Consider the following 26,383-nt stretch of genomic DNA (forward strand, 5'->3'; position numbering starts at 1 on the left):
CAAAGGAGATGATTGTAGATTTTAAGAGAAACAAGAATAGGTCAAACATTATTTCCATCATGGGAGAAGAAGTGGAGGTGGTGGAGGAGTATAAATACCTTGATGTTAACCTGGACAACAGACTAGAGTGGAGATGCAACTGTGAAGCCATCTACAAGAAGGGACAGAGCAGACTGTACTTCTTGAGGAAGCTTAGGTCCTTTGGTGTTTATCTTCAACAGGTCTGTTGTGGAGAGTGTGATCTCTTCTACCATCATCTGCTGGGGAAGCAGCATCAGAGCCAGGGACTTAAAAAGCTCAACAAGCTGATAAAGAAGGCTGGTTCTGTTCTGGGGACTCCTCTGGAAGCTCTGGAGATCATTGTACAAAGAAGGATTCTTCATAAATGAAGAACATTATGGAGAACCCTGAGCATCCTCTTCATGAGACTGTCCTACAACAACAGAGTGTCTTCAGTCAGAGGCTTCTTCAGATCTGCTGTAAGACGGAGCGCTACAGGAGATCCTTCCTGCCCACAGCCATCAGCATCTACAACGGCTCTTTGAGGAAACCTTCATAATGAGCTACAACATTTAATATTCTATTGGGATGAATAAAGTATTTTTGAATTAAATTGAATTTGATGATGTGCAGTGATAGTTGTCTGCTACACATTTTGTTTTGCATCTAGTGCAGAAAGTTAAATTTGATCTCACAAATTCTTTCACAATACCAGAACGACTTATTTATGGTGAGATTTAATTACACAAAGATGGACTGAAGGCAGTTGGTTCCACTTTTTACTTTGTCCTGCATAATGTTGCCCTGTCACACAAAGAATCAATCAAATTCACTGAGGTTTGGGGTGGAAACGTCACAAAATGGGAAGAAGTTTAAAGAATATGAATATTTTTTGCAAGGCGCTGTAATACATAAAAAAAAGTAAAGAAAAACAGTCAAATATAAACATTAACGTTCTCTCGGATAAGTACATTTTCATTTTTACTCAAACGGGCACTTCAGCAACGTTCAGGGCGTTTGGAGAACAAAAGCAGAAATACGTCACATCTTGAAATAATTTCTTTGATTGGTTGAAAGAGCCGTCAGTCAATAGGATTAGCTTTCCTATTGGTCAAAGTTAAAGATTCCAAACTCACGTGCCTTTAGCTTGCTTTGAGGGCGGTGTCAGCTTGCTAGCTACCCGGTGTTGTTGGAAATTACAAAGTTGAAAAATATTCTTCGGACATGGGAACGCGAGATGATGAATACGACTATTTGTTTAAAGGTAATTAGTTTTTGGAAAGTGGGCTAATGACAGCGGGAGGTCCGTTGTTTATAGTGATTCCGGGGTGTTTGTAGACTGGGAGGAAGTCAGCTGCAGAGATGCTAAAGTTAGCTTTAAGACAGAAAGTGACAAAAGAAAAGAGAGCAGAGAGATTCTGTTCTGGTGGAAATCACATAATCGTGATCAATACAGCGTTTGGGTGTAGTGTAAACAATAGTTTCAGATAAGGAGCTCAAATGTTGGCTAATGTTTGGTCATAATTGGCTTTGTGAAAAGCTGTTTGCTAACAGGTTAGCTGTTTCTATCTTTTAAACATTTAAAACACTTAACTTCGATCATCATGTTAAGAATATTGTTTCTAGTTGACGTTTAACAGCTTTAATTAGCCTTATTAACCAATCAGAGTCTCTATTTACGAAGTTTTCGCATCATGTACCTATTTAATATGTACAGTCTAAGCTGGATATTTACACACACTATGAAAAGAAACATTACCTTTTATCTCTCTGACATTGAAACACATTGAAAGTTTCCCTTTTCAGGTCAGTTAGGTTTATATTTTTTCTAATTGCAAGATACCAGAAAAATGAGAGAAATAGGGTTTTATTACTGTATTTAAACTCAGATTTTTACATACACTCAGATTCCTTTACCTTAAAACCACTGTGAAGGACTGGGTGAGGATGGCATGGATTTGTGAGCTTCTGATAATGTTAAGGGAGGCCCATATGTAAATGTAGTTTAAGGCAACACCTCAAACATACTGCTTCCCTGGATGACCTAATGGGAGCTTCAGAAGAAATCAGGCAGGATTTCAGGAAGAGAATTGTGGACCTCCAGAAATCTGTTTCGTCCTTCGGTACCATTTCCAGATGCCTAATATGTACTATGGTCTGATCAAATTAAAATGGAAGTGTTTGGGTATAATGACCATTGTTGCATTAAGAATACATAACAGTGAAGTACAGGGGTGGCAGCATTATGTTATGTTGGTATTCTTGCTGCAGGAGGAACTGGTGCACTTCACAAAATAGAAGGGATTATGTGAAAATGTATCAACATCTCAAGATATCAGTGGTTAAGTCAAAGTTTAGGCACAAAATGGTCTTCCAAATGGACCATGACCCTAAGCATACTGCCATTTCCTCAGTAAGTGTGTTAAGTACAACAAAGTGAATGTTTTGGAGTGGCCATTACAAAGCCCTGATCTCTGTCCCATTGCAAATGTGTGTGTGATAAAGGAAGTTAAACTTGACTTAGTTACACATGTTCTGTCAGGAGAAATGGGCCAAAATCCAAAAACATTTGACCCAAGTCATACGATTTGAAGGACATAAGATAACATATTTAAACTTTTGAATTTGAAGCAATAAAAAAATCTTAAAAGATTTCGGCATTTAGCAAACAAAAATTGCTTTGGTAACCCTAACTGACCCTAAAAAAGAGGGTTTAGTCATATTTAATGTGAGGGGAAAAAGTGTTGTTGTTTTTTTTTAATACATCGTATTTATATATCTGGTTTCAACTGTATATTTAAAACCCAAAACTAAAGAGCAGCATTACCAGAATCAAGAAAAATCCTGCTTAGAAACACTACTTAAATATTTTCACAACAGTGTTTACAATCAGAGATGCAGCAGCCAGTTGGCCAGATATTGGAATGGCCAGATTTACCTCCTATTGGGTTTGTTTGGTTTTCAGAGGCCCAAATACTGGAAAATCTGTTTCTTCTTGTTGGTGTTTATTCAGTAACTACATCAAAACTAAGAACTGCATCTGTTCTCAGTGAGTGAAAGAGCAAGTTCTTTGAAGCACTTGTTTGAGATTGTTAATAGTCAAAGATTGTTTACGGGCAGAAGCATTAACCAGGATAATTCCTGTCAATATCGTTGTTCCTTAATTTTAAATTTTTTTTGCTTGTTTGATTTAAAACTACTTCCTCTATTTATTTATTTTTTTATCTTATGTGTGTCATTTTGAGCTAACAGTCATTCCTGTGTCATTTTGTATTTTTTAAAAAGCCAGCAGATTAACAGACTGACTCAAAGTCACAATTTAAAAATAATCGCCGCATGTATTTACATTCTCACAATCAAAAAAAAAAACAGGAAATGACACAAGAAAATAGGAAATTGTTCTGCAGGTTCTTTGATAGAGGTTGTACCTTTTGAAACCAACCAACAAGAAAGGAATTACGAGTTCATCCCTGTTTATTTTGTACATGCTGTTAGTTGATGTGTTTATAGACCAAAAAGAAAGGAAATCTTAGTTTTGAAGCATTTAATGAGTAGAGAAAAAACTCTGGTTTTTTAGTACTTGATGTTCTGGTCACAGATCAGAACCTCTAGAAGAAAAATATACTGATTCTGACCTCTGGTCAGTTAATTGGTGCATCTAAGCACGCAGCATGTTAGTTTTACAGCTTCTGAATGCGGAGCTAATTTAAACTACTGTGATAAATGCAGGTCCATGAGATAAATCTCAGGCTGTCATTACATTTTATAGCAACACTCACCTGGGTGGGGTTGAATTTTAACCAGCATGTGCCTACAGCCTCCCACAACAGACTCAGCTGTATGTGTGACGTCAACGTATAGCTTATTTTGGTGTTTTTGCCCACTTGGTTTTTAGTCGTTCTAATCGGAGATTCGGGTGTGGGGAAGAGTAACCTGCTGTCCCGTTTCACCCGGAACGAGTTCAACCTGGAGAGCAAGAGCACCATAGGGGTGGAGTTCGCCACCCGCAGCATCCAGGTGGATGGAAAGACAATAAAAGCTCAGATCTGGGACACAGCCGGACAGGAGCGCTACAGAGCGATCACCTCAGCGTGAGTGTCTCCTGGGTTAGAAATGTTCACAGCACGGCATGTAGAAACTCAAACCCTCAAAGATAAGGCATACTGTTATACCTCCCGGCCTCACCAGGTATTACCGGGGTGCGGTCGGAGCTCTCCTGGTTTACGACATCGCCAAGCACCTGACGTATGAGAACATGGAGCGCTGGCTGAAGGAGCTGAGGGACCACGCCGACAACAACATCGTCATCATGCTGGTGGGGAACAAGAGCGACCTCCGCCACCTCAGGGCCGTGCCCACCGATGAGGCTCGAGCCTTCGCAGGTACATTGTTCACTTGATTATTATTACAGGCTTTGCTGAGTTTAAAGACTAAAGAGGCAGCAAGGAGAACAGAACCCTAGCGGGGGCAACTAGCTTTGTCCCATTTCATTCATTCATGGCTGACTGCAGTAACACGCCCTGCACCTGTTGCAAATCCGCTAGAACAGAGTTATTATATTCATTCATTCATTTATTATTTTGCTTCCAAAACCTATTTAATTTATTTGACTTATATGTATAAAGTGTCACCTTCAGCATTTAAAAAATAAATGAAATTAAGCTCTTACTATTAATGTATTTACAAATAGAATTTTTGAGAACGTCAAATACAATGAGACTGAGCTGAAAATAAACAAGCAGAGGTAAAATTAGGGAAAATATTCTGTTTGTATTAAAACTTTAGTTAAACTGCAATAACTGAGACTGCAGTTCTAGTTACTCTGAAGCAACTGTTAATAAACTTGTTTTATTTAGGAGTTTATCTCAAATTTGATTGATTTAGATGTTCACATTATCAGCACAATTAAATGCGATTGAAACAGGATGAAATACAATTAATTTGGGCTTCTGCTTAAAATTTGAACATTAATATACACAGACACAGGTCAAACGTGCAGGAAAAATAGGAAAACTTAGCAGACAGACAACCTGTCAAACTTCAAAGAACATTTAAAACATTTACACAAACGTTTTAAAAAAAGTAACTTAACTGCAGAGACTGAACCGGCAGCTCTGGGTCGGTCTCTGCTGCTGCTCCTGAGCTCTGCTGCTCCAGTTTATAATAAAACGTCCAGAGCATCCAAACCTTCATTTATCCTTTCTTAAATCTTCCTTAACTTTTGTGCTTTCTTCATACTGTAGACCACTTCAGCCTTTTAAAAAGTTGAAAAACATTTAGAACCCAGCTCATTGGGGAGTAATTAAATGCCCTATCTGCCATGGTTGTTTTGATCCTAACTCTGCTTTCTTAAAGATACAGACACATGGATGTACTCACTGCACACAAAAGAAAAGAAAAAGATGAAATCTTATAAACGATGAGGGGAATAAAAAAATGTAGACGATGGATTTTTTTTAGTAGACATTATCAATGACTTCAACGGTTCACCGCAGCCATAGTCCACCCATTAACTGTTCACCCTTTTGTCTATTTATTGTCTTCTATTTGTCCATCCTTACACTTTTCCATCCAACAACTTACTGTCCATCTGTCCTTTTATTCTTCCGTCCATCCATCAATTGTCCCTCTATTCATACATCCAATACAAGTATAATTGTCTCTCCACACTTCCGTCTGCTTGTCTATTTAGTAACTGCATCCACTTGTCCATCACTTCATCATCTGTCCAGCCATCCATCAATGTCCCTGTTGTCTATCCATCCATTTATCTGTCTCTCTATCAGCCGTCCCTCTGTCCATCCCTCCATCAACCATCCATCCCATTCTTCCCTGTTTTAAACCGCTGAGTTAAAATACATTAAAAGCTTTAACAAAACATGTTTTCATTTGTTTTGTCTCATTTTCAGAAAAGAATACTCTGTCCTTTATTGAAACGTCAGCACTGGACTCCACTAATGTAGAGGAAGCATTCAAGAACATTCTCACAGGTGGGAAAAGGAATTCACAAAGGATTCTGCTTGATACGAACCATCTCACCGTCTCCAATCCTTGTTGTTTTCCCACAGAAATCTACCGGATCGTATCTCAGAGGCAAATATCAGACAGATCTGCCCATGACGACTCTCCAGGAAACAATGTCGTGGACATCAGCGTCCCCCCAACCATGGATGGGCAAAGGGGCAACAAACTCCCCTGCTGTCAAAGCCCGTGACCTTTACGTGTTCTGTTAGTCTCTTCTGTTTCCCTTTCTCATTCACTTCAACTGTCCTGCAGCTCTCATTACGTTCTCGCGTTTTCAAAAAGCTGGGATGTCACCATTTTTATTTTTGCTGTTTTTCTATTGATTTTCCTTTTTAAATTCAGAGCCTTGCTGTAGCCAGGTGAAAGGCGCTTTGAAGCAGGTTAAACCTGTAGTAGACTACAGTCTCTTTCTAATTCACAAGATGATGATCCTATTGACCCGCTTCTGCCTAGGGACTGGTGAGGGATCTACAGGTCTGCTTATCAGTGCTCCAAGCTCTTTCTGCTAGCCACCTCTTCCTGGTCTGCATAAAGACTCATGACACAGTTTTCCTCAGTGGAAACTTTTTATCTCTTGCGTGGTTGGCCTGATTCTGCCCTGTGCTGCTGTAGAGGAGGAGCTGAGGAGAAAAAAGGTCTGCTCCGAGTTGCGTGGTCTGAAATTTCTGCTTGCCACTTTGAGCCCCGTGTCCATCCTGGTATGAAATCAGCATTAGCCAGAGACAAGACTGGCTGTGACTGATTGATTTAATGTGGGCAGGTGAGAAACAAATGCTGTGATTTAATTGTGTGTGCGTATCTATCTGTATGTGTGTTGATTATAGAGCACGAAGATACCAAAGGAAACTATTGCAATCCTCATGCTTTTCCAGGCTATTTGCAAAACAAGTGTAATGCTCCATAGACAAGCTAATTTGTTGTTATGTCTGCTTGATTGTTTGTGAAATCTGATCATCTGTTTCTTGTTCTTCATTTTAATATGGCTAAAATCAAACTTTGGCTTCTGCAAATCAAAGTTTTTGCACTAATGTCCAACAGTTTCACCCGAAACATGTTCCATGATAATTTCAAACCCTTCAAAAAGACCATGATTGCTGTTTTTGTCCTGGAGAACGTTTTTCTTCCAACTTTTGCTGTCATTTGAATGTGTTAAATGTCAAACTGGACTGCATTTAAAATTTGTTTAATCTGAGGACATTTCTATCACAGCAACAACAAAAATATTATTTAAACAGGATTTTTTTTTTTTTTCAACCATTTAACTTTTTACACTTATTTGAGAAAAAGGAACTGAAAACATAAAAGTCTGAATATCAATAAATGGATGGAATTGGTTTTTTGATTAAGCTTTTCTGTAGAATGTATCCAATGTGATCGTTGACATTTTCTCAAAGGCCTGTGAAGTGAGCAATTTTGCTTTTATGTGGCTCATGAGATGCTGAAATAAAAAGAAGTGTGTAAACCACTGGACCGAATGGTAAGCAGTTATTGCAGGCTGCTGTGGGCAGTTTATTCTCTGCTGTTCTGCAAGGGCCTCAGATGTTTGAGAACACGCCAGACAGGTAAGAGATAAAACTGGAAAAGTTCGGAGCTGGGTTAGATTATAAAACAATATTCCAAGTGTGGAACGTCTTATAGAGGACTATTCATCCCTTCATCCTAAAACAGAGAACAGCAGAACAATAAACTTAACAAGATGTAGCTGTCTACAAAATGTAGCCAGTCTGGCATATTCAGAAGTAAACAACTTGTGTAGGAGACTGCAGAACAACTTTGTTCTGAACTTCACAGATATGGTGTCTTTATTGAAGAATTGCAAAAAAGCCAGAAGTGCTGTTTGCAGTTCCCCACATGTAGGAGACACAGTAAATGCAGAAGTAGCAATCTGGCCAGGAAAGACCAAAACTGAACTTTTTGTCAAACATAACGGTATTCCGGGTAGTGGAACACCCAGAACACTGTACTCACTAAAACAAGGTGGCAGCATCATGTGGGTTAACATGCATTGGTTCAGATCAATACCATATTAATGTGTTAGAGTGGCCTAGTCCAGACCTAAATCCATTCATGTATCTGTGGTAAGAGCTGAAAATTGATGTTTAACACACACTCCCAATCCAACTGATTTTAATCTATTTACTTCAGAAGACTGGGCAACATGTTCAGATTTTGAAAACAAGCTGTCATTTCCCCTCCAGAGAAAGCGGCACAATTATGTGTTACTTTCTGTGGGGCTAAAAACCATGTAGTTAATACCCCCATTAAAATATGTATTTTTTTTACTTTAAGCAAATAAATATTGAGAATCCTACGTCCTGATCCTTGTAGGAGGACATAAAGGAGCTTCCTTTTTCATGATGGCTCCGAAAGTGTACACGGGCGCAGTTAATTGTTTTGACAGCTGGAGCCCCTGCCCCTGTTTATTTCCTCTGATGAGCATGTGGCCGGGCCCCTCCCTTTGACACGCCGCTGTCACGTACCATCACTCCGGGCTGTGGACGCCAGCCCGGACCGCGGATCCAGACGGCTGATGATGACGAGGAGCCTCGGTGGGTATTTAAAGCCCCAGGAAAGCGGAAGCCTGGCCTGAGCTGTTATCAGCTGACAGGAGAGAGAGATGCTAGTCAGTTAGCACGGCGCAGACAGCTAGCTGTGCTGCTGCACCCATGGTTGTTGGTCGTTCCTTCCCTTCTACAGTAAAAATGAAGCGAGGAGACAAGGCGAGGTTTACGGAGCGCTGATACAAGCTGCCCTGAAGCACCACTGCAGACAGCGGGAGGTGAGTAGTTGTTAGCTTTTCTGTATTATAGCCTCTAAAGGTCTGCTAGCTGCAGCCCACTGACAGCTAGCTAACACACCTCTGGTTTTTAACCCCCCCCCCCCCCCCCCCCCCCAAAAAAAAACGTAAGGAAACTATTAATAACTATTAAGTAACTATTAATAATAAATCAGCTATTAGGAGGAATTTCTGTATGAACCAGGTCATGTCTGCTGATTTGTGCTTTCAGGATCATAACGCCGCTTCTGCCCTCCAGACAGTAGTCTGTGTCAAAGCTCTAACATCTGTCTGCAGCTGCAACATTAGCTGCTGAGAGCCAGAACAGAAAGAAATGATCCCCCAGCTTCTCCATTCACGTTCACTACTAGTCACTACTGCTTACTATCTTGAATAAAGCCAAACATGTCGAGTTTAATCCCCGTGTTTACCGACAGTTCGTGTTTAACCAGACAGTATCTGATGAGTTTTAGCTGTTTATGTTTTGTAGAGGAGGGGGGCTACCTCTTTGTTTATCTGGGTCAAGGATTGTCCTAATCATCGCCCCATGTTTTCAGGCTACATGAATAACACGAACTAAGGTACCAGATTAGTTATTCAACTGACCAGGATGTTAATATTTAGGCCCTCAAGCCTAACAACATTTTTTAAACCCTATTCATATATGCTAAGAAATAGTTGTTTTTCTCCTCTATTTACAAACAGTAATGTTTGGTACACTGAGATGTACAAATGGCCGTGGTTTACCTCTTTGCTGCAGAGCAAAACACTATGTTCATATTACAACACAACAAAGAGTTGGTCACAGAGATTTAACAGGAAAATGCATAGACTCACACAGGATGTGTCATTACTGATACATAAACCTACACTCTGAATATGTCTTATATTTCTTTTAGACATAATCATTTGTTTATGACATTACCACACAAGATACAAATGTTGCCCAAAATACAGCGGGTTCGGACCTGGCGATATTTGCCGAAGGTCTCCACCTCTTTCTACCCCTCTTTCCTGTCTGCCTACAGTCAAAAAAAATAAATAAAGGCCACTAGTGCCGAAAAAATATCTTAAAAAAAAAAAAAAATACAGCAGGTTCAGCCTTGTGCCTCCTGTCTGCGGTGATGGGGGTTATCTGGAGGCAAACAGCTGGTTATCAGTGGGCCAAACATCCCCATTTACTGCCGCTGACGTCACTTTGGCCTTTAGAAAGGATTAACAGCTGCTTTGAAAAACAAAAACTGGCCCATTTCCAAATGAGCAGTTTTTGCCGTAAATGGTAACAACGCATTTCTTTAGCAATTTGTTTCTGCTGACAAGGCAGGAAATGAATTCATAATTTACCGCAGACGGACTCAGGACAGTGAGTAAAAATACACCGGTTTCCCTTCGTTTACACATAAGTTTTTACTACAAACGTATTATGGGATCAAAATTCTTTTAATCACAACTCGATGTTCATTTTGGTCCTAAAAAGCACAAGAATATAAGAATGTTCGACAGAACGTTTTTCAATTAATTTGCTTTCAATACACAGACCTGCACACAAATGTTTAACAACAAGCCAGTAAATTTAATAGTTCTGCTCTTTCTAAAGTAACGCAATATGAGCTGGTTAATAAGAATGGAAAGTTGAGTGGGGGGAAAACATGTGATAGCAAAAGGTGCAACAGGGGTAACCCCTGCCTTGAGAATCAGAATTAATTTTTCATTGTACAACAAGTACAACAAAACGTTTCTAGGCTGTCCGGCACACCAGTGCAGACAAATATTAGAGAAAACCAGGGACAGGCAACGAACAGCAACACTGATGACAGCACAACATAACAAAAATGTCTAATTCCTGGGAGGGAACTAGATGTACAGGAAGTTTACAAGCAGCTTTTTCAATTTGTTATTGCACATGTCAGTATTGTCTTTGCTCTGATAGTCCTCTACCGCCTGCTGATGTGCATGATCTGATGAATCCTTCAGGAGGCTGCCAGCAGGTCCTGGGCTAGGTTTTGTTTCAGGATTCTCAGGAAGGGGCAGTGCCTTCTTTGTTGGCAAAATCCATTCAAGACTTTGAGGGAGCTTCACAAGGAGGGGACTGAGGCTGAAGTCGGCACATCAAGAGCCACCACACACAGACAGATCCTACACATGGGCTACAAGCGTCGCATTCATCGTGTCAAGCCCCTCCTGAACCAGAGACAACATCAGAAGCGTTGTCTTCCCAGATCAAGGTAAAGTTTGCATTTCATTCGGAAATCAAGATCTCAGAGTGTGAAGGAAGAGTGGAGAGGCCCAGAATCCTTGTTGCTTGAAGTCCAGTATGAAGTTTCCACAGTCGGTGATGATTTGCGGTGCTCGGTCAACTGCTGGTGTTGGTCCACTGCGTTTTCTAAAGTCCACTGTCGACGCACCCATCTACCAGGAAGTTTAAGAGCACTTCATGCCTCCTTTGGGCAAATGGGCTTCATGGAGATGCTGATATCATTTCTTCAGCAGGACCCGGCACCTGTTCAAACTGACAGACGCTCCAAAAGCTGGTTCAATGACCAAGGTGTTACTGAGCTCGACTGACCTGCAAACTGGCCTGACCTGAACCCCACAGAGAATCTATGGAGTAGTGTCAATAGAAAGATCAGAGACACCAGAACCAACAATGCAGATGACCTGAAGGCTGCCATCAAAGCAACCTGGGCTTCCATCGCACCTCAGCAGAACCACAGGCTGATGACCTCCATGCCACACTGCGTTGATTGAAAAAGGAGCCCCAACCATGTAATGAATGCATTAAAATGAACACAGTTTTGAGAAGACTGACATTTCTGTTTAAAACATCCTTTTATTATTCATTCTATGTGATATTCTAATTTTTTGAGACACTGAATTTTGGGTCCTCACTATCTGTATGCCCTAATCATCAAAATCACAAGAATTAAAGGCTTGAAATATTTCACTCTACATGTAATGAATCTAAGACTTTCACTTCCTGAGTGGAGCAGCAAAAACTAAAACATTTTCACAATATTCTAATTTTTAGAGCTACACCTGTATGTCTGGTGCATTTGAGAAGAATAAGTTTAGTCATGTATTACAGTCCTTTTATTTCCTGTGTAGTTTAGCTCCTCTTTTTTATTTAAAGATGCCTCTTACTCAGAAAGCGTAGGAGTCCTTGTTTTCCATCCAGATTGGATTAAGCATTTAAGCAAACTAAATTAATTCTCAGCATGTCTGCTTCTCTTTAGAGACATTGTTCTCTGGTGGAAAGCAGGAGGAGTTCCCTCACATTGTTTCCCCGCCGTCCCCTCGGGTCACCTACAACCCTTCGCCATCGGTTCTGCCTGTACTGGCCGCGGTGGACCCTGTAACCATGACGACGGACGGGTGCTGCCACCTGCCTGGCTCCCTGTGTGACTGTGCCGGCACGGCGGGTCTCTGGAAAATTGTGGAGGAAGCGGGTGGCGAAGGATGCCAGGCGCTGTACGTCACTCAGGTCACGGCTCTAGATGGACGGCTGCTGTCCTCAGTGCTCAAACCCATAAGCGTACAAAGGTAGGACCTGTACTTGTTACACATATGGAAATGTTAACATGTTAATCATTCATTAGTCTGGGTAAACAGCTTCTAAAGGATTGAGAAGGAATTATTTTTGAATGTTTTAATTTTCATCAGTGATGGTCCCATCTGCCGTATTTGCCATGAAGGAGGCAGCAGTGAGGGTCTCCTGTCCCCGTGTGACTGCACGGGCACACTGGGCACGGTGCATAAGAGCTGCTTGGAGAAGTGGCTGTCGTCGTCCAACACCAGCTACTGTGAGCTCTGTCACACAGAGTTCAGCATCGAGCGTCGACCCCGGCCTCTCACAGAGGTAACAAAGGTCAATGTCCTTAGCCTTGTCTGCATCCATCTTTATATTCTCGTCTTCTTTAATCTCGTTAACTTGGGCCGCTACAGTGCCTTGCAGACGTTTTCATATGACTTGGAAGTTTTTCTTACATTTAGACATACTTCAGCTCAAATCTGTCTGGAAAGTGTAGTGTTTCGTAGCGGAGCTGTGGATCTCTGCAGCTCCTCCAGAGTTATTATGGATCTCCTGACTGCTTCTCTGATTAATGCTCTCTCTGCCCAGCCTGTCAGTGAAGGTGGACAGCAATATCTTGGTAAGTTTCCAGTTGTGCCATCCTCTTTACATTTTCAGAGGATAAATTGCTGTGCCTGAGATGATCGAAGCTTTCGGTATTCACTTCTGAGGACAGCTGGTTGCATTACATGTTTGGAGGTGAAGGCAATGAATACAAATGCATGCCACACTTTTCAGATTGTGTTTATACTCTGTATGCCAATTTATATAATTTTCTTCCTTTTTATAAAGATTACTTTGTGTTGGTCAATCATGGATCCTAATAAAGTACACTAGAGTTTGTGGTTGTTGAGATGATGAGAAAAGCCTCAAGGGGTGTGAATACTTTTGCAGGGCACTATGACTTTATCACTGTGATTTCTACCTTTCTGCTGGTTTGTTTGGTTGTTGCATCAGAGTTTCTGTCCCTAATTTAAGATCTCACTTTCCTTGCTGTCTTGTTCCCTTCTTTCTCACGCTCTTGGCATTGTCCTTTCACCTCCCACTCCACAGTGGCTGCAGGACCCCGGCCCTCGTAATGAAAAGAGGACGCTGTTCTGCGATATGGTTTGCTTCCTCTTCATCACACCTCTAGCAGCGATCTCCGGCTGGCTGTGCCTGAGGGGAGCTCAGGACCACCTCCACATAGGGAGCTGGCTGCAGGCTGTGGGCCTCATAGCACTCACTATTGCCCTCTTCACCATCTATGTCCTCTGGACTCTGGTAAACATGCCTTCTGACACAGTTTCTTTTGCAAAATCCTACCCTGGTAACCCTGGTAACTCTCTCACCCGTATTTACATTTACAGGTATCTTTCCGCTACCACTGTCAGCTCTACTCCGAGTGGAGAAGAACAAATCAGAAAGTACGCCTTCTGATCCCCGAAGCGAAGGAGTCTAACTCTTCCCAGCATTCCTTGCTCTCTAACAAACTGAAGAAGTCTGCCAGTGAGAGTATAGTATGAGACCAGACATGTGGGAGCTTGCATCATGTTTGCTGGCTGGACTTCATGGAAGCATTCTTTCTTTAGTTGCTTTCTTCTTTTTTTGCATAATGTTTCACTTTGCATCTTACCAATGTGTTCTGCAGGCTCAGAAATGAGCACGTCTCAACTGAGTCCATCTGTTTTTCATAGTTGGATGTTTGATCAAATTTATGCAAAAAAGAAAAGACTGAGAGAGCATGAGATGTACAGAAACATACATGTTCTCTCACTCCTCATGGTGGATGTGAGGATGATGGGGGATCTACTAACAGAAATAGTTCCCAGGGCTGTGATTTCTACTCATTGTACCCCCACAGTTTGACAACCTCTCAGTGGATGAAGTTTTTTGCATTTTGGCATGTTACAACCGCTGAAACAAAGCCTCCACAAATGTGAAGTGGAACATGGTTCCCACAATTTTTTTCCGGTGAAGTTTGGTGTAAATTTGTGATGCCTCAAAATAAAACCCAGTGTAACCAACTGCCATCAGAAGACACCTAGATTGTGACTCTGTGTAACTTATCAGTATTTAAAGGAGTATGAAAACTTTTGGAAGTTACTGTAGAAGAGTTTGTAGTCAAACTCCTTGCCGCCTGAGCTCTTATTTTACTGTGACTGAAGTCAGTTGAGAAACCTCAGATCTTTGATTTATACTTCACAATCCAGATGTTGATATGCAGTGTGAGTTTAACCCGCAACTCAAATTTTGCACCGCAGCAGTTTTGACTTCTGTTCTTATTGCACGATCTCATGGTACACAGTCATCCCTCTTCCTAAACCACTATGGAAATTGAGGGTTTTACTGTACACAAACAGACTAACATGCAAAGTTATGCATGCAAGCTGCGCAATTAGTGACGTTAGTGTTTTTCTTTGTTTTAGGTGTATTTTTTAAATTCACTATAGACTGGCTGGATTTAGTGTTTTCCATCTGAAGCAGGCTTTATGGAGGTTTTAGTATCATCAGCACTGACCAGGCTGGTGTTATTTAGAGGGACAGGAAAAAAAAAACCAGATTTCAGTTTTTCAGTTGACTGATTTTACACCTTGCAGAAACATTCAATAGGTTTTGAGTTCAACACTGATGTGTGTAGGAATTCAATGCATAATTTTTACCTCTATCCCGGCAGGGGGGGGTCCCCAGAGGGCATTAGGTGAGAGGCGGGTTACACCCTGGACAGGTTGCCAATCCATCATAGTGCGATGCAGAGAGAAATAACAATGCATTATTGGTTTAATAAGCTGAGTTGACCTATTTTGCATGTGTATGATATGAGGGAGTACCCAGAGAAAACACATGTATGCACGGAGAGCACCGTGCAGCCCACTTTCAACCGTTACTACTTAATTTAGATTAATGGTTCATTGCATCTTATACATGCATGGGTCTGTCTCGATTTATATTTTGATCAGACTAGTGATGGGCGACTTGAAAGTTTATTACAATATTTTGTAGTGTTTAATGCGATTATGATAAAAGGGATGATGAAAAGTATTGAAAAATTCATCGGTATTTAGGCAGTAAGTACATTAAACCCTCAGAAATACAAATAAGGCCTGTTGTCATAGGCTGCTTCAGTTACATCTATTACTGCTATTTTCCAGCCAATTTATGTATTTTGATATTTATTGATGCAAAAGAAAATTGAAACAGCAAAAGTTAAAATCCAAAAACACCCATAAAAGTTTATCTGTATCACAATAAATCTCAATTTTTCTCAAGATAATTTCTTTCCCATCCCTAGATCAGATTGTGTAGTTTGCTATTATTATAGAAGAGAGCATGTATGTTTGCACTGGGTCTGTTATTGGGCAGATGAACTGGTTTACAGTTCATGTCTTTCTTTTTTTCCCCTCCTCTTTGATTTCATGATGTGAACTTTTATGCCTCGAGACAGTATTATCAAACCATGATGTTTACAGTAGCTTCTGCTTGTCTCTCCCACTGCCCCAGATAACGCTTTTTTAATCACAATTTTCACAAGTTATTTTTTAAAAGAAAAGAAATGCATGTAACTTACACCGTGAGACTGTGCTTCTTCATTACCTCTGGATCATCGCTGTGATTTCCTGCTCATCGTGAACACCAGCAGCTACTGGAGTCAGCTGAGCAACAAGAACTTAAACGAACCTGTCGGGTTGATTTTCTTGTTGAAAGTCTGTTCACAGTGTTTGAAAGTATGCAAAACTGCCATGGAGACGTGAAAATCGTCTCTTTGCACAGTTGTCGATCTTTGTATTTAACTCCCAAAATGTCATCCAAGGAACAGATTGTAAATAATGTTTTTGTTGTGTGCGTTAATGAACATGGAAATGTCACTTGAATTGTTTTTCTAACACTTTTGCCATCTTCTTTTTAAGAGGCAGGATTGTTTGTATTTCATTGAGTTGCAGTTCTTTGTTTTTAATATGTTGTTTTCTGAAACATTACAGGATGTCTTTAGAATCCTGGTATACCTTCAATCAGCCAAGAATTGTTTGCTAAAATGTAATAATAAATTCTGAGTGAGCATAAATCTGGAAAGCGTCGCTTTTGATCATTAACTGACCATGTAGTTGTGCTGCTAGCTAAGGCATCTTATGATTTAAAAGCGTGCTCTATAAGCTTGTTTACATCTCATTCTGTAACCCTGGCAGAGGGGTACGAGAGGAGGGGGTCATCTGTTTTGGTCGCCGGCTCAATGTGCTCGCTAATCCCGATGGAAAACAAACTGCTAATCTCAAGTTTTACTCCCAAACCAGCCGCATCTCCTCATCCAGTCCTCCTGCGTAAGCAGCTTAGTTGGAGAAACATGAATTAAAAGCATCAGATATGTTGCTGTTGCTGATGGTCTGACCTTGCTAGGAGGTACAAAATAAAATCACACAAGGAAGAAAACATTTCCCTTCGGATTTAAAGCCGTAATCTAGACCGTCTCGGATCACTTAGGTGTATTGTTCCCAAAATATTTACTCGGATTTTGACACACAAGAAAGGGATTTTATGTCCCTATTAAATGGTATTTATAGAAAAGCTACAAGTTTTTGTAGAACTATGGCTTAATATCTGAGCAGAATGTCTAGTCTGTATCACAGAACTGTTTAATAATAAAATATACAATGTCTTGTAAAAGTATCCATTCCCATGTAACCTTTCCACATTTCGTCACGTTAAAAACACAAACTTCAACCTTTTCTTGGCATTTTATGAGACAGTGAGGCACAGTGCAGAGTTCAACCTTTTTTATACTTATAAAATCAGTAAAGAAACTATTAGATATTGAAAACGTTTTGACCCAACCCTATGCATACAGAAGCATCAGAGGGTCTGGCAGATGGTAGTTGTAGAGTCTCGCTCTAGAGAAAGAGAGCAAAATGATCTCACACCTGTTTGGCTGAGGCCACAATCCCCCAGCATCATGCAGTGGAGACAGAGTAAAAAAAAAAAAGGTTTACATTACAGACAAAACTACAGCCAGACAACAGCTGAAACTGAAGAAACTTGAGTCTCAATGAAAACCAAAAACACAAATGATAACAACCCTAAACACTTCTTTTAGCATTCGTTTCTCCATAGAGGTTCTTTGTTGTATTTAAAAAAACGTTCTTTTAAAAGGATTTGTTGACTGTTTGGTTCCCTTTATATTTAGTCTTTCTCTAGACTATTTCAGATTTGCAAGTACACCTAATGGGATTTGGGTCAGCCTGTCACAGGAGCAATGGTTTGGATGATGTGTACGACTGTCGGCAGAGGGGTAAAGACTAGAGTGGAATGGGGTGAACCACTGTGCGTGTTTATTTACACTATCTGTGTGAAATAAAAAGTTTAAAACATAAATCTGAAATCTGTGGGGTGCGTTTAAATTCAGCCGCCCCCTGACTTTGCGTAGCCCCTTTCTGCAGCAGCCACAGCTACAAGTCTTTTAGAGTGTGTCTCTCTCAGTACCAACTTTGATCATCAACAGTGCAATGTTTGCTCATTCGTTTTTGGAAGTTAACACGGACCAGCACTGCTGTATTTATCAAAGGAAAGTTTTCTCACAGCATGATGCTGCCACCACTATGTTTGCAGCACACGCAACATTTTAAATATTGGCAAAATAGTTACATTTTGGTCTCATCTGACCAGAGTGCAGCTATCATTATGTTAGCTATGTTCCCAGCAGGGGTAAAAGGGACTTCCTTTGGCTTTTTTCTTCCTATTCTTTCATTAAGGCCAGGTTGTGAAATGCAAAAGTAATAGGTGTCTAGTTTACTGTTTGTTCAACTGGAGCTGTGCATTTCTGCTGCTCCTCCAAAGTCGCTTTGGGCCTCTTTTTGGCCCAACCTGTCAGTTCAGGTGGACGGACATGCCTTGGTAGATCTGCAGTTGTGTTGTTTCCATCTTCAGATAATGAATTGAACAGAGCTGTTTGAAATGCTCAGAGCTTGGGAGATTGTTTTATAACCTAAACCTGCTTTAAACTTGTCCAAAACATTTCTCTGACCCGTCTGCTGTGCTTGGTTTTCTAAAACTGACATGTTTACTGATGTTCTTTAAAATAAGATTTATTTAAAGGAAATGTTTTGTTTGGTATATTTTTCTATAGTCTTAACAATTCTTTTGCAAGGCACTGTACTGTAGGTTCACGTTTTTTTTAAATGTTTTACGGGCCCAGTGAGAGAGACCTCTAAATTGTTTTTCTTTTTTCCTTTCTGACTGAACAGCAGAAATCTCCGCTTTTTGTTTCACGCTGACCAATACTTACCAAATTTTAACCTGCCTTTAAGAACTACCATGATTCACAAGCTGCTCATATCATCAGGAAGTAGTTTTATTGTGATTTACGTTCAGTTTGCTCATATGCACGTTTTGGTAGTCTATTCTGGTAATAGTTTTTCTTAAAGAGAAAACTTTGTATAACAAAATCTTATATCTTAAATATAAGCTTACTAAAGCTGCTATAATAATATGGGCTTTGTTCTCTAAAAAAAAAAAAAAAGTACCTTTAAATAGTAGCGCTTACTGAGAGGAAAAACACTGGGCTATTTACCCCATCAAATAACAGCAACCTCTGACTAAGTGCTGTTGTTTTAGTGAGAAGGATGCTTGTGTCATCATCTGTCCAACAATAAAACACTAAACTCTTTGTAATCTACACTAAGCAAAACAAGGTTTTTCAGAAGGGATTAATTAAACCCAACAAAGTGCTTCAGTCAAGAGTTTTATTGTAAATTTACAGGTTTTAAACTGAAAGTAAGACAATGACAAATGAAGCTAAAGTTTCTTCAATAAATACTTAGTGAGAATATTTTTGGCATGATGACAGATGGAAGTAAGAAGCAGACTGTCAAACATATAATACTGCTTCATCCGGCTGGAGTAACTCTATGTAGTTCATGTACACAGCACCATCTAGTGGCAACCAGTGAAACATATTTCCTAACCTCGCAGCACTACTTTACAGACCGGTTCAAACAACTTCAGGAGCTTCATTAAGACAGCAGCGATTGGCTCTTTCCTGCCTCGCAGGACCTTCGCTCTGACTCCATGATCAAGTCGACTGATCAGGGGGCATACAAGGCGTCTGAAATGTATCCCTCATGGCGGGATAGAAGAGCACAAGTGACTTTCAAAGTACTCCAACAAAATAAAATGAAACGTATTCAGAGAAAGGGACAAAAAAAAAAAAAAAAAATGGAGTACGGAAAGAGTATAAAGTATAAAGTAAGGAAGGAGTTGGTTTTGTAGGGAGCTACAGGGAAACAAAAGTGCACTGGTGGTGTCATGGAGGGTGGATGTAGAGAGGAGGGCGAGTGTCTTCAGACTGAGCTTTGACAGCACTGCAGTTTGTTGCCCCTCTGGCCATCAGTTGTCGGCGGGACACTTATGTCTACTACGTTGTTACCCGGAGACTCGTCGTGCGCGGACCTGTCGGCGATCTGCTTCTGTGACACGATGCGGTAAATTTCTGGAGATGGGGAAAACATTTCTTTTCAAACCATTTAAACATGTGATGCTCTTGATTACATATAAAGTTACAAAACATCATCAATGGAAGAGCAAGACAACTCCGCTGCCTGTATGTCATTCAGGTACATCTCAATAATTTAGAACATCTTGCTTTCTTTACTTGTAAGTCTATTGTGATGCAAAGCGATCACTGTAACAAGAAGACCATTAAATAATGTCCACCCCTTATTAATATCAGTCTGCTGATTAGATTGATGGAGTGATTTCAGTTTCGATGTTTCACAGCAGCTTCAACATGAAATGACGAAACTGAAATGAAGTTAGCTGATAGTTCTGAGCCAGGACAAAAAAACACTGGAGATTAGTTGTTGTGAAATACAACCATCCTTTAACTAAGTTATTATGCAGTGGATTATTCTGCATTATAAGCAGGATGATTTGTTAGCACAACAACTAAAGCAGGGAAGTCATTTGCATCACCGTACAAGCAGCACATCAGTGTGAGCCCAGCATCGCCTAACGAAACACAATGGCTGACAGAAACACACAGACATTCACGCCTGGCTTATTTAATCAACCCACTTTCAAACCAATCACTGTGCCGCTCCATTGTGGTGAAGAGAGAGCTGAGCTGAAACGCGAAGCACTCGATTTACTAGTCGTCTTCGTTCCCACCGTCACCTATAGGCATGAACTTTGGGTCATGACCGAAAGAACGAGATCCCGGATACAAGCCGCTGAAATGAGCTTCCACTGGGTGGCCGGGCACTCCCTTAGAGATAGAGTGAGGAGCTCGGCTGTCCAGGAGGAGCTTGAAGTAGAGCCGCTGCTCCTCCACATCGAGAGGAGTCAGTTGAGGTGGCTCGGGCATCTATATCAGATGGACGCTTCCCCCAGGAGGTGTTCCAGGCACGTCCCACTGGGAGGAGGTCCAGGGGACACTGGAGGGACTATGTCTCTTGACTGGCCTGAGAACGCATCAGGCTTCCACCAGAGGAGCTGGAAGTGGTGTCTGGGGAGTCTAGGCATCTCTGCTTAGATTGCTGCCCCCACGACCCAGTCCTAGATAAGCGGAAGACGACGAAGACTTTCAAACCATATTCTGCACCTCTGTAGGAGTTTTTCTGTTGCTTTAGTCATCTTCACTGCTGTAGGACCTGACCTATCACCCACTGAAAGCACGTCATACGTTATGAATCAAAATAACAGACCCTGGGGGAAAAAAGGCCTTGAGAGGTCAGAATCAGAATCAGAATCAGAAAAGCTTTATTGCCAAGTACGTTTTTGGACATACAAGGAATTTGTTTTGGCGTAGTCGGTGCAATACAGTACAAGTTAAACAGTACAAACATATCTACAATATAATATAAATATAAGTGCACAGTTTTAAGTGAGTGAGAGTAAATATAGAGCAGTATAAGATGAGTCCAGTATAAGAGAGTCCAAGCTGAGCGTTAATGTAACGCATAGTTACAGGTTACAAGTGTCCTGTCAGCAAAAAAAGGGGGGGTGTGGGGGAAAGGGAGAGTGTCAGTGTGGTTTCCGGGCTTTGTTAACCAGGCTGGTGGCAGATGGGAAAAAACTGTTCTTGTGGCGTGAGGTTTTGGTCCGGATGGACCGCAGCCTCCTGCCAGAGGGGAGAGTCTCAAAGAGTCTGTGACCGGGGTGGGAGGGATCAGCCAGAATCTTCCCTGCCCGCTTCAGGGTCCTGGAGGTGTACAGTTCCTGGAGCGACAGTAGACTGCAGCCAATCACCTTCTCAGCAGACCGAATGACACGCTGCAGCCTGCCCTTATCCTTGGCTGTAGCAGCGGCGTACCAGATGGTGATGGAGGAGGTGAGGATGGACTCAATGATGGCTGTGTAGAAGTGCACCATCATAGTCTTTGGCAGGTTGAATTTCTTCAGCTGCCGCAGGAAGAACATCCTCTGCTGGGCTTTCTTGATGAGGGAGCTGATGTTTGGCTCCCACTTGAGATCCTGGGAGATGATGGTTCCCAGGAAGCGGAAAGATTCCACAGTGTCAATTGTGGAGTCACAGAGGGTGATGGGGGCAGGTGGGGCTGGGTTCTGCCTGAAGTTCACAACCATCTCCACTGTCTTTAGAGCGTTGCATTGTGCCGTCCCACGTGCAAGCACGTGGGACGGCGTGATAAGCGTCTCTGATGGTGGTGTAACAGTGATCCAGAATGTTGTCCTCTCTGGTCGGACATTTTATAAACTGTCTGTATTTGGGAAGTTCGTGGGTGAGATTACCTTTGTTAAAGTCACCAGCGACGATTACTAAGGAGTCCGGGTTGGTCCGCTCCACACTCAGTATCTGGTCGGCGAGCATGCGCTGTGCGACCTGCACGTTAGCTTGCGGCGGGATGTAAACACCGACCAGGATGAACGAAACGAACTCACGGGGGGAATAGAAAGGCTTACAGTTTATGATGAAGGATTCCAGGTCTGGAGAACAGTGCTGCTGAATCACTGTCACGTCGTTGCACCAACCACTGTTGAGGTAAAAACAGATTCCTCCACCTTTCGCTTTGCCGGAGAGTTCCGTGTCTCTGTCCGCTCTGTAGAGCTGGAATCCTGCCAGCTGCAGCGCAGAGTCCGGTATTAATCCACACAGCCACGTCTCCGTGAAGCACAAAACTGCCGATGAATAAAAGTCCCTGTTTTTCCCCAACAACAGTTGTAGTTCCTACATTTTGTTGGGAAGTGAGCGCACGTTAGAGAGAAATATTCCAGGTAACGGTGTTCGTAGTCCACGCTGGTGAAGACGTACCAGCACCCCAGCCCGTTTCCCTCTCTTCCGGCGTTTCACCGCGTGAACAAAGGTGAGCGGAACCTTTGACCAGAATGTCCAAATATTCCAGAGCAGTAGGTAGAAATGTTGGAAATAACTCCTCTGGTGTAGTAGCCCTGATGTTCATGAGTTCTTCTCTGGTGAGAGAGCTCCGGGTACCATCACAGAAGACCGTTTTAAAGCAAAAAACAAAACAAAACAATGCGCACCAACACGCCGAGGCGACCATCTGCGGCGCCATCTTGTTGTTCACCACAGACAGGTCGATGATAAGATATCTTAACCTTGAGTCTGCTAATAACGTTTGTCACAGCAAAGTGTTAAACAAGCCCATTACAGCATGTTGCCTGGCTGAGCTTCATTAAATGAGTAATTGTTCATCTCACCTGTTAAAATGTTCTTGAACGCCTCTTCGACATTTGTGGAGTCCAACGCTGACGTCTCAATGAATGACAGGGTGTTCTTTTCTGACGTAGGGAGAGAAGGAGGATATATTTTACATATGTCAGCATGGCTCAGTTACGCTGACCCCGCCACAGAACTCAGTGCGGTTTACCTGCGAAGGCTCGAGCCTCATCGGTGGGCACGGCCCTGAGGTGACGGAGGTCGCTCTTGTTGCCCACCAGCATGATGACAATGTTGTTGTCGGCGTGGTCCCTCAGCTCCTTCAGCCAGCGCTCCACGTTCTCATACGTCAGGTGCTTGGCGATGTCGTAAACTAGGAGAGCTCCGACCGCACCCCGGTAATACCTGGTGAGGCCGGGAGGTATAACAGTATGCCTTATCTTTGAGGGTTTGAGTTTCTACATGCCGTGCTGTGAACATTTCTAACCCAGGAGACACTCACGCTGAGGTGATCGCTCTGTAGCGCTCCTGTCCGGCTGTATCCCAGATCTGAGCTTTTATTGTCTTTCCATCCACCTGGATGCTGCGGGTGGCGAACTCCACCCCTATGGTGCTCTTGCTCTCCAGGTTGAACTCGTTCCGGGTGAAACGGGACAGCAGGTTACTCTTCCCCACACCCGAATCTCCAATGAGGACAACTGGAAACAAAATAAAAACGGAGATAAAACATGTTAGAACTTATCTTGTAGTAAATCAGGATTTCTAAGATTAAAGAAATACCAATAAAACTCTGACCTTTTTTTAAATTTGTTTTACTTGATGTAAAGCGAGATCACAAAAGCAATGTAGTGATGTTCAACCACAGAACTAAAAAACACACATGCACTGATCAACCAGGCTAAAGGTATCCCAAGTTTAAAAGGTTACGTTTTCATACTGTTCCCTCAGTTTAAAGTCCTTTTAATGGGATTCCAGGGAAATGGCTGGAGTTTTCCTCAGCTGTATGGAGCATAGAGTAATACAGTGTTGCCCCTTTCCCATCTGTTGCTGCGTACTGCTGGTCAGCTGGCTGAAAAATGGCTACTACATGTTTCCCTCGCTTACAAGGTTGAAAAATATGACAGTTTGGAAACATTTCTAGCCACGGGAAATACAGACAGTTATGACAATGAGACAAAAAGAGCATCTATCAGACTTTTCCTGGACGACACAAATTTCCTGACCTGCCTCATCCAGCTGTAACACATAAGAGAAAAAATGTGCTGCAGGCTCTTAGATAGAGGTAGCAGTTTTAAATCTAACAGAAAATAAAGGATTTACAAGAAGATCCATTTTAATGGATCAAAGCACATGTGGTTGACTGATGCGTTTATAGACTGAAAATGATGGAAGTTCTTAGTTTTGATTTCAATTCAGTTTATTTATATCGAAGCAAATAACACAAAACCAAAGTCAATCCAATCATACAGAGATTCTAAAAGTCTACTACATACGTTAATAATGATCTTAGTTATCAAACATTGCAGTCAAGTTCAGTTTATCATTCAGATTGGAAATCCAGCAGATTGCATCAGGTCTTAAGACTTCAGCCGTCCTGGATGAGCATCTAGCGACAGGACACTGTTGCTTGCATTGTGCAGCAATCGATCATACCGAGCATGCATGTAGTGGCAGTGGAAAAGGAAACTCGCCTTTAAAAGGAAGAAACCTCCAGCAGAACCAGGCTCAGTCTGAGCGGCCATCTGCCACGACCGACTGGGTGTGTTGAAACATTTATCAAAATGGGAAAAAATTTGGATAACCTCCAATAACTTTAACAACATTAAGATTATTTCTTGTGGTTTTAAATAAAACTAATTAGACAATGTTATAGATTTTTGTGTTAATGCAATGATACCATAGTGTTTTTACTCGAGGTGAAAGTCTAATCCTGCCTCATGTCAAAACTGGATCCATGACCGTCTTTAAAGTAAAAGCGCAGGAAAACTCTGCTCTAACTGTTGAGGAAGCGTTATCAGACTCTGCCCTGTAGGTAATCAGGCAGGAAGGAGCTGCTCTCCTGGAAATCTGACTCAACGCTTTCTCAACACTTCAGTTCCTGTGTCATCCTGACGAGTCATCAGTATCCGCAAACCAGCGTCCACCAGCTGGGGCCCTTTAAATGCTTTAAATTAATAATGCATTGAATGAAATGCAATCTTCCTGATTTACTTTTAAACCCTGAATTTATTATAAACAAAGATATATGGATGTGCAGTATACCATAATATATTGGTACTTCACCCCCAACAAACTGGGGTTCCAGATGAAAGATTGATCTAGTGACGTGGATTCAGTGATCCAGTATGATCAGATCCAGCTTCATTTGGTAAAGAAATTACTTTTTAGTCATCAGGCAGACAAAGAAATGGCTGATTGGAAAGTACCTGCGATCAGAGGTAATTAGAAACTTGACAATAGAAGAAACAACAATAGTTTCCTCTTTCTTCCCTTTCATAGGGAGTGAGTTTCCTCCCTCTGGGGTCAACAAAGCAACTCTTGTTTTAATCAAAATGATCTTACAAGATAAGGCAGATATAAAATATTCACGGTGAACGTCTGAATGAGAACTCAGTGTGAAGCTAAAAGTGAAGTCTAGTTTTGATAGATGATAATAAAGTTTTTAAACACAGCCAGTGTGTTATAGGTCTATTTATGTGACTACCAGCCACTAGCCCGCAGGACTCCTCACCCAAACATTTCGCTCTTGTTTCGATGAAACGCGTGGAGAACAAAGAGTCACACCTGAACACAAAAACAGGCACTGCCACACCCACAGTAACTGTATATGAAGGATGTATTAAACGGGGGAAGTGAGTCAACGGGCTACGAAAACAGCCCGGCTAGCTACCGTTAGCTGATGTTTGACAGCGACGTTAACGTAGCTAGCATGCTAACTTTAAGAATAGCCTTTAAGTAATGCGAATTTTCGTCTGTTTCACTTGCCTTTGAACAAGAAATCATACTCGTCGTCTCTGTTCCCCATTGTGTGGTTCAATTAGCTCTAAAGGAGAGCGGTGGTGAGAGAAAATAGGTCCCCGCACTGACCAGGGTGGTGGTGGTGGTGCGCCGAGATGACAGGAGGAGACAGTGCGCATATTGCGTAAGAGGAGCAGAAACAATACGTGACGTACCGCTACGCAGTTTCAGCAGCTGGAGAAAGTACGCAGAAAATCCCCGTCAGTCTGGTATTTTAGGAGCAATTAAGGCTTGTTCACTGTCATTTCTGGAAATCCATATCCTACTTAACAACAAGGAATTATTTCATTTTCTGTAGTCGGCAGTAGTATAAAACTATTTGTGTACAGTTTATTACATTTCTTAAAATCATACCGCACAACAAAAAATTGTATTTTAAGGATGTCACTCTAACTTT

The 26,383-nt window shown here is 41.6% G+C and overlaps 3 protein-coding genes across 4 annotated transcripts; 2 read left to right on the plus strand and 1 right to left on the minus strand.

Moving 5' to 3' along the window:
- Positions 1-1,107: 1,107 nt before the first annotated feature.
- Positions 1,108-7,494, plus strand: LOC124873597 (ras-related protein Rab-11B-like). The gene is made up of 5 exons (XM_047374345.1): positions 1,108-1,264; positions 3,896-4,091; positions 4,189-4,382; positions 5,910-5,990; positions 6,069-7,494. Exons 1-5 carry the CDS (start codon positions 1,225-1,227, stop codon positions 6,212-6,214), a joined length of 657 nt encoding a protein of 218 aa, XP_047230301.1. The 5' UTR covers positions 1,108-1,224; the 3' UTR covers positions 6,215-7,494.
- Positions 7,495-8,438: 944 nt separating this feature from the next.
- Positions 8,439-16,410, plus strand: marchf2 (membrane-associated ring finger (C3HC4) 2). 2 transcript variants are annotated; one of them, XM_047374343.1, is made up of 5 exons: positions 8,439-8,803; positions 12,034-12,340; positions 12,461-12,665; positions 13,422-13,631; positions 13,718-16,410. In XM_047374343.1, the coding sequence occupies exons 2-5, from the start codon at positions 12,159-12,161 to the stop codon at positions 13,871-13,873; spliced, it is 753 nt and encodes a 250-aa protein (XP_047230299.1). In that variant the 5' UTR covers positions 8,439-8,803; positions 12,034-12,158; the 3' UTR covers positions 13,874-16,410. The 2 variants fall into 2 exon arrangements, with proteins under 2 accessions (XP_047230299.1, XP_047230300.1); XM_047374344.1 differs by having other exon boundaries at positions 8,441-8,803; positions 12,461-12,656.
- Positions 16,411-19,064: 2,654 nt separating this feature from the next.
- Positions 19,065-26,106, minus strand: LOC124873260 (ras-related protein Rab-11B). The gene is made up of 5 exons (XM_047373781.1): positions 25,954-26,106; positions 23,471-23,666; positions 23,180-23,373; positions 23,010-23,090; positions 19,065-19,824 (listed from the first exon to the last, which is right to left on the minus strand). The coding sequence occupies exons 1-5, from the start codon at positions 25,991-25,993 to the stop codon at positions 19,676-19,678; spliced, it is 660 nt and encodes a 219-aa protein (XP_047229737.1). The 5' UTR covers positions 25,994-26,106; the 3' UTR covers positions 19,065-19,675.
- Positions 26,107-26,383: the final 277 nt, after the last annotated feature.

This window comes from Girardinichthys multiradiatus, chromosome 9, assembly GCF_021462225.1.
Source record: "Girardinichthys multiradiatus isolate DD_20200921_A chromosome 9, DD_fGirMul_XY1, whole genome shotgun sequence".
In the NCBI taxonomy this organism is placed as follows: Eukaryota; Metazoa; Chordata; class Actinopteri; order Cyprinodontiformes; family Goodeidae; genus Girardinichthys; species Girardinichthys multiradiatus.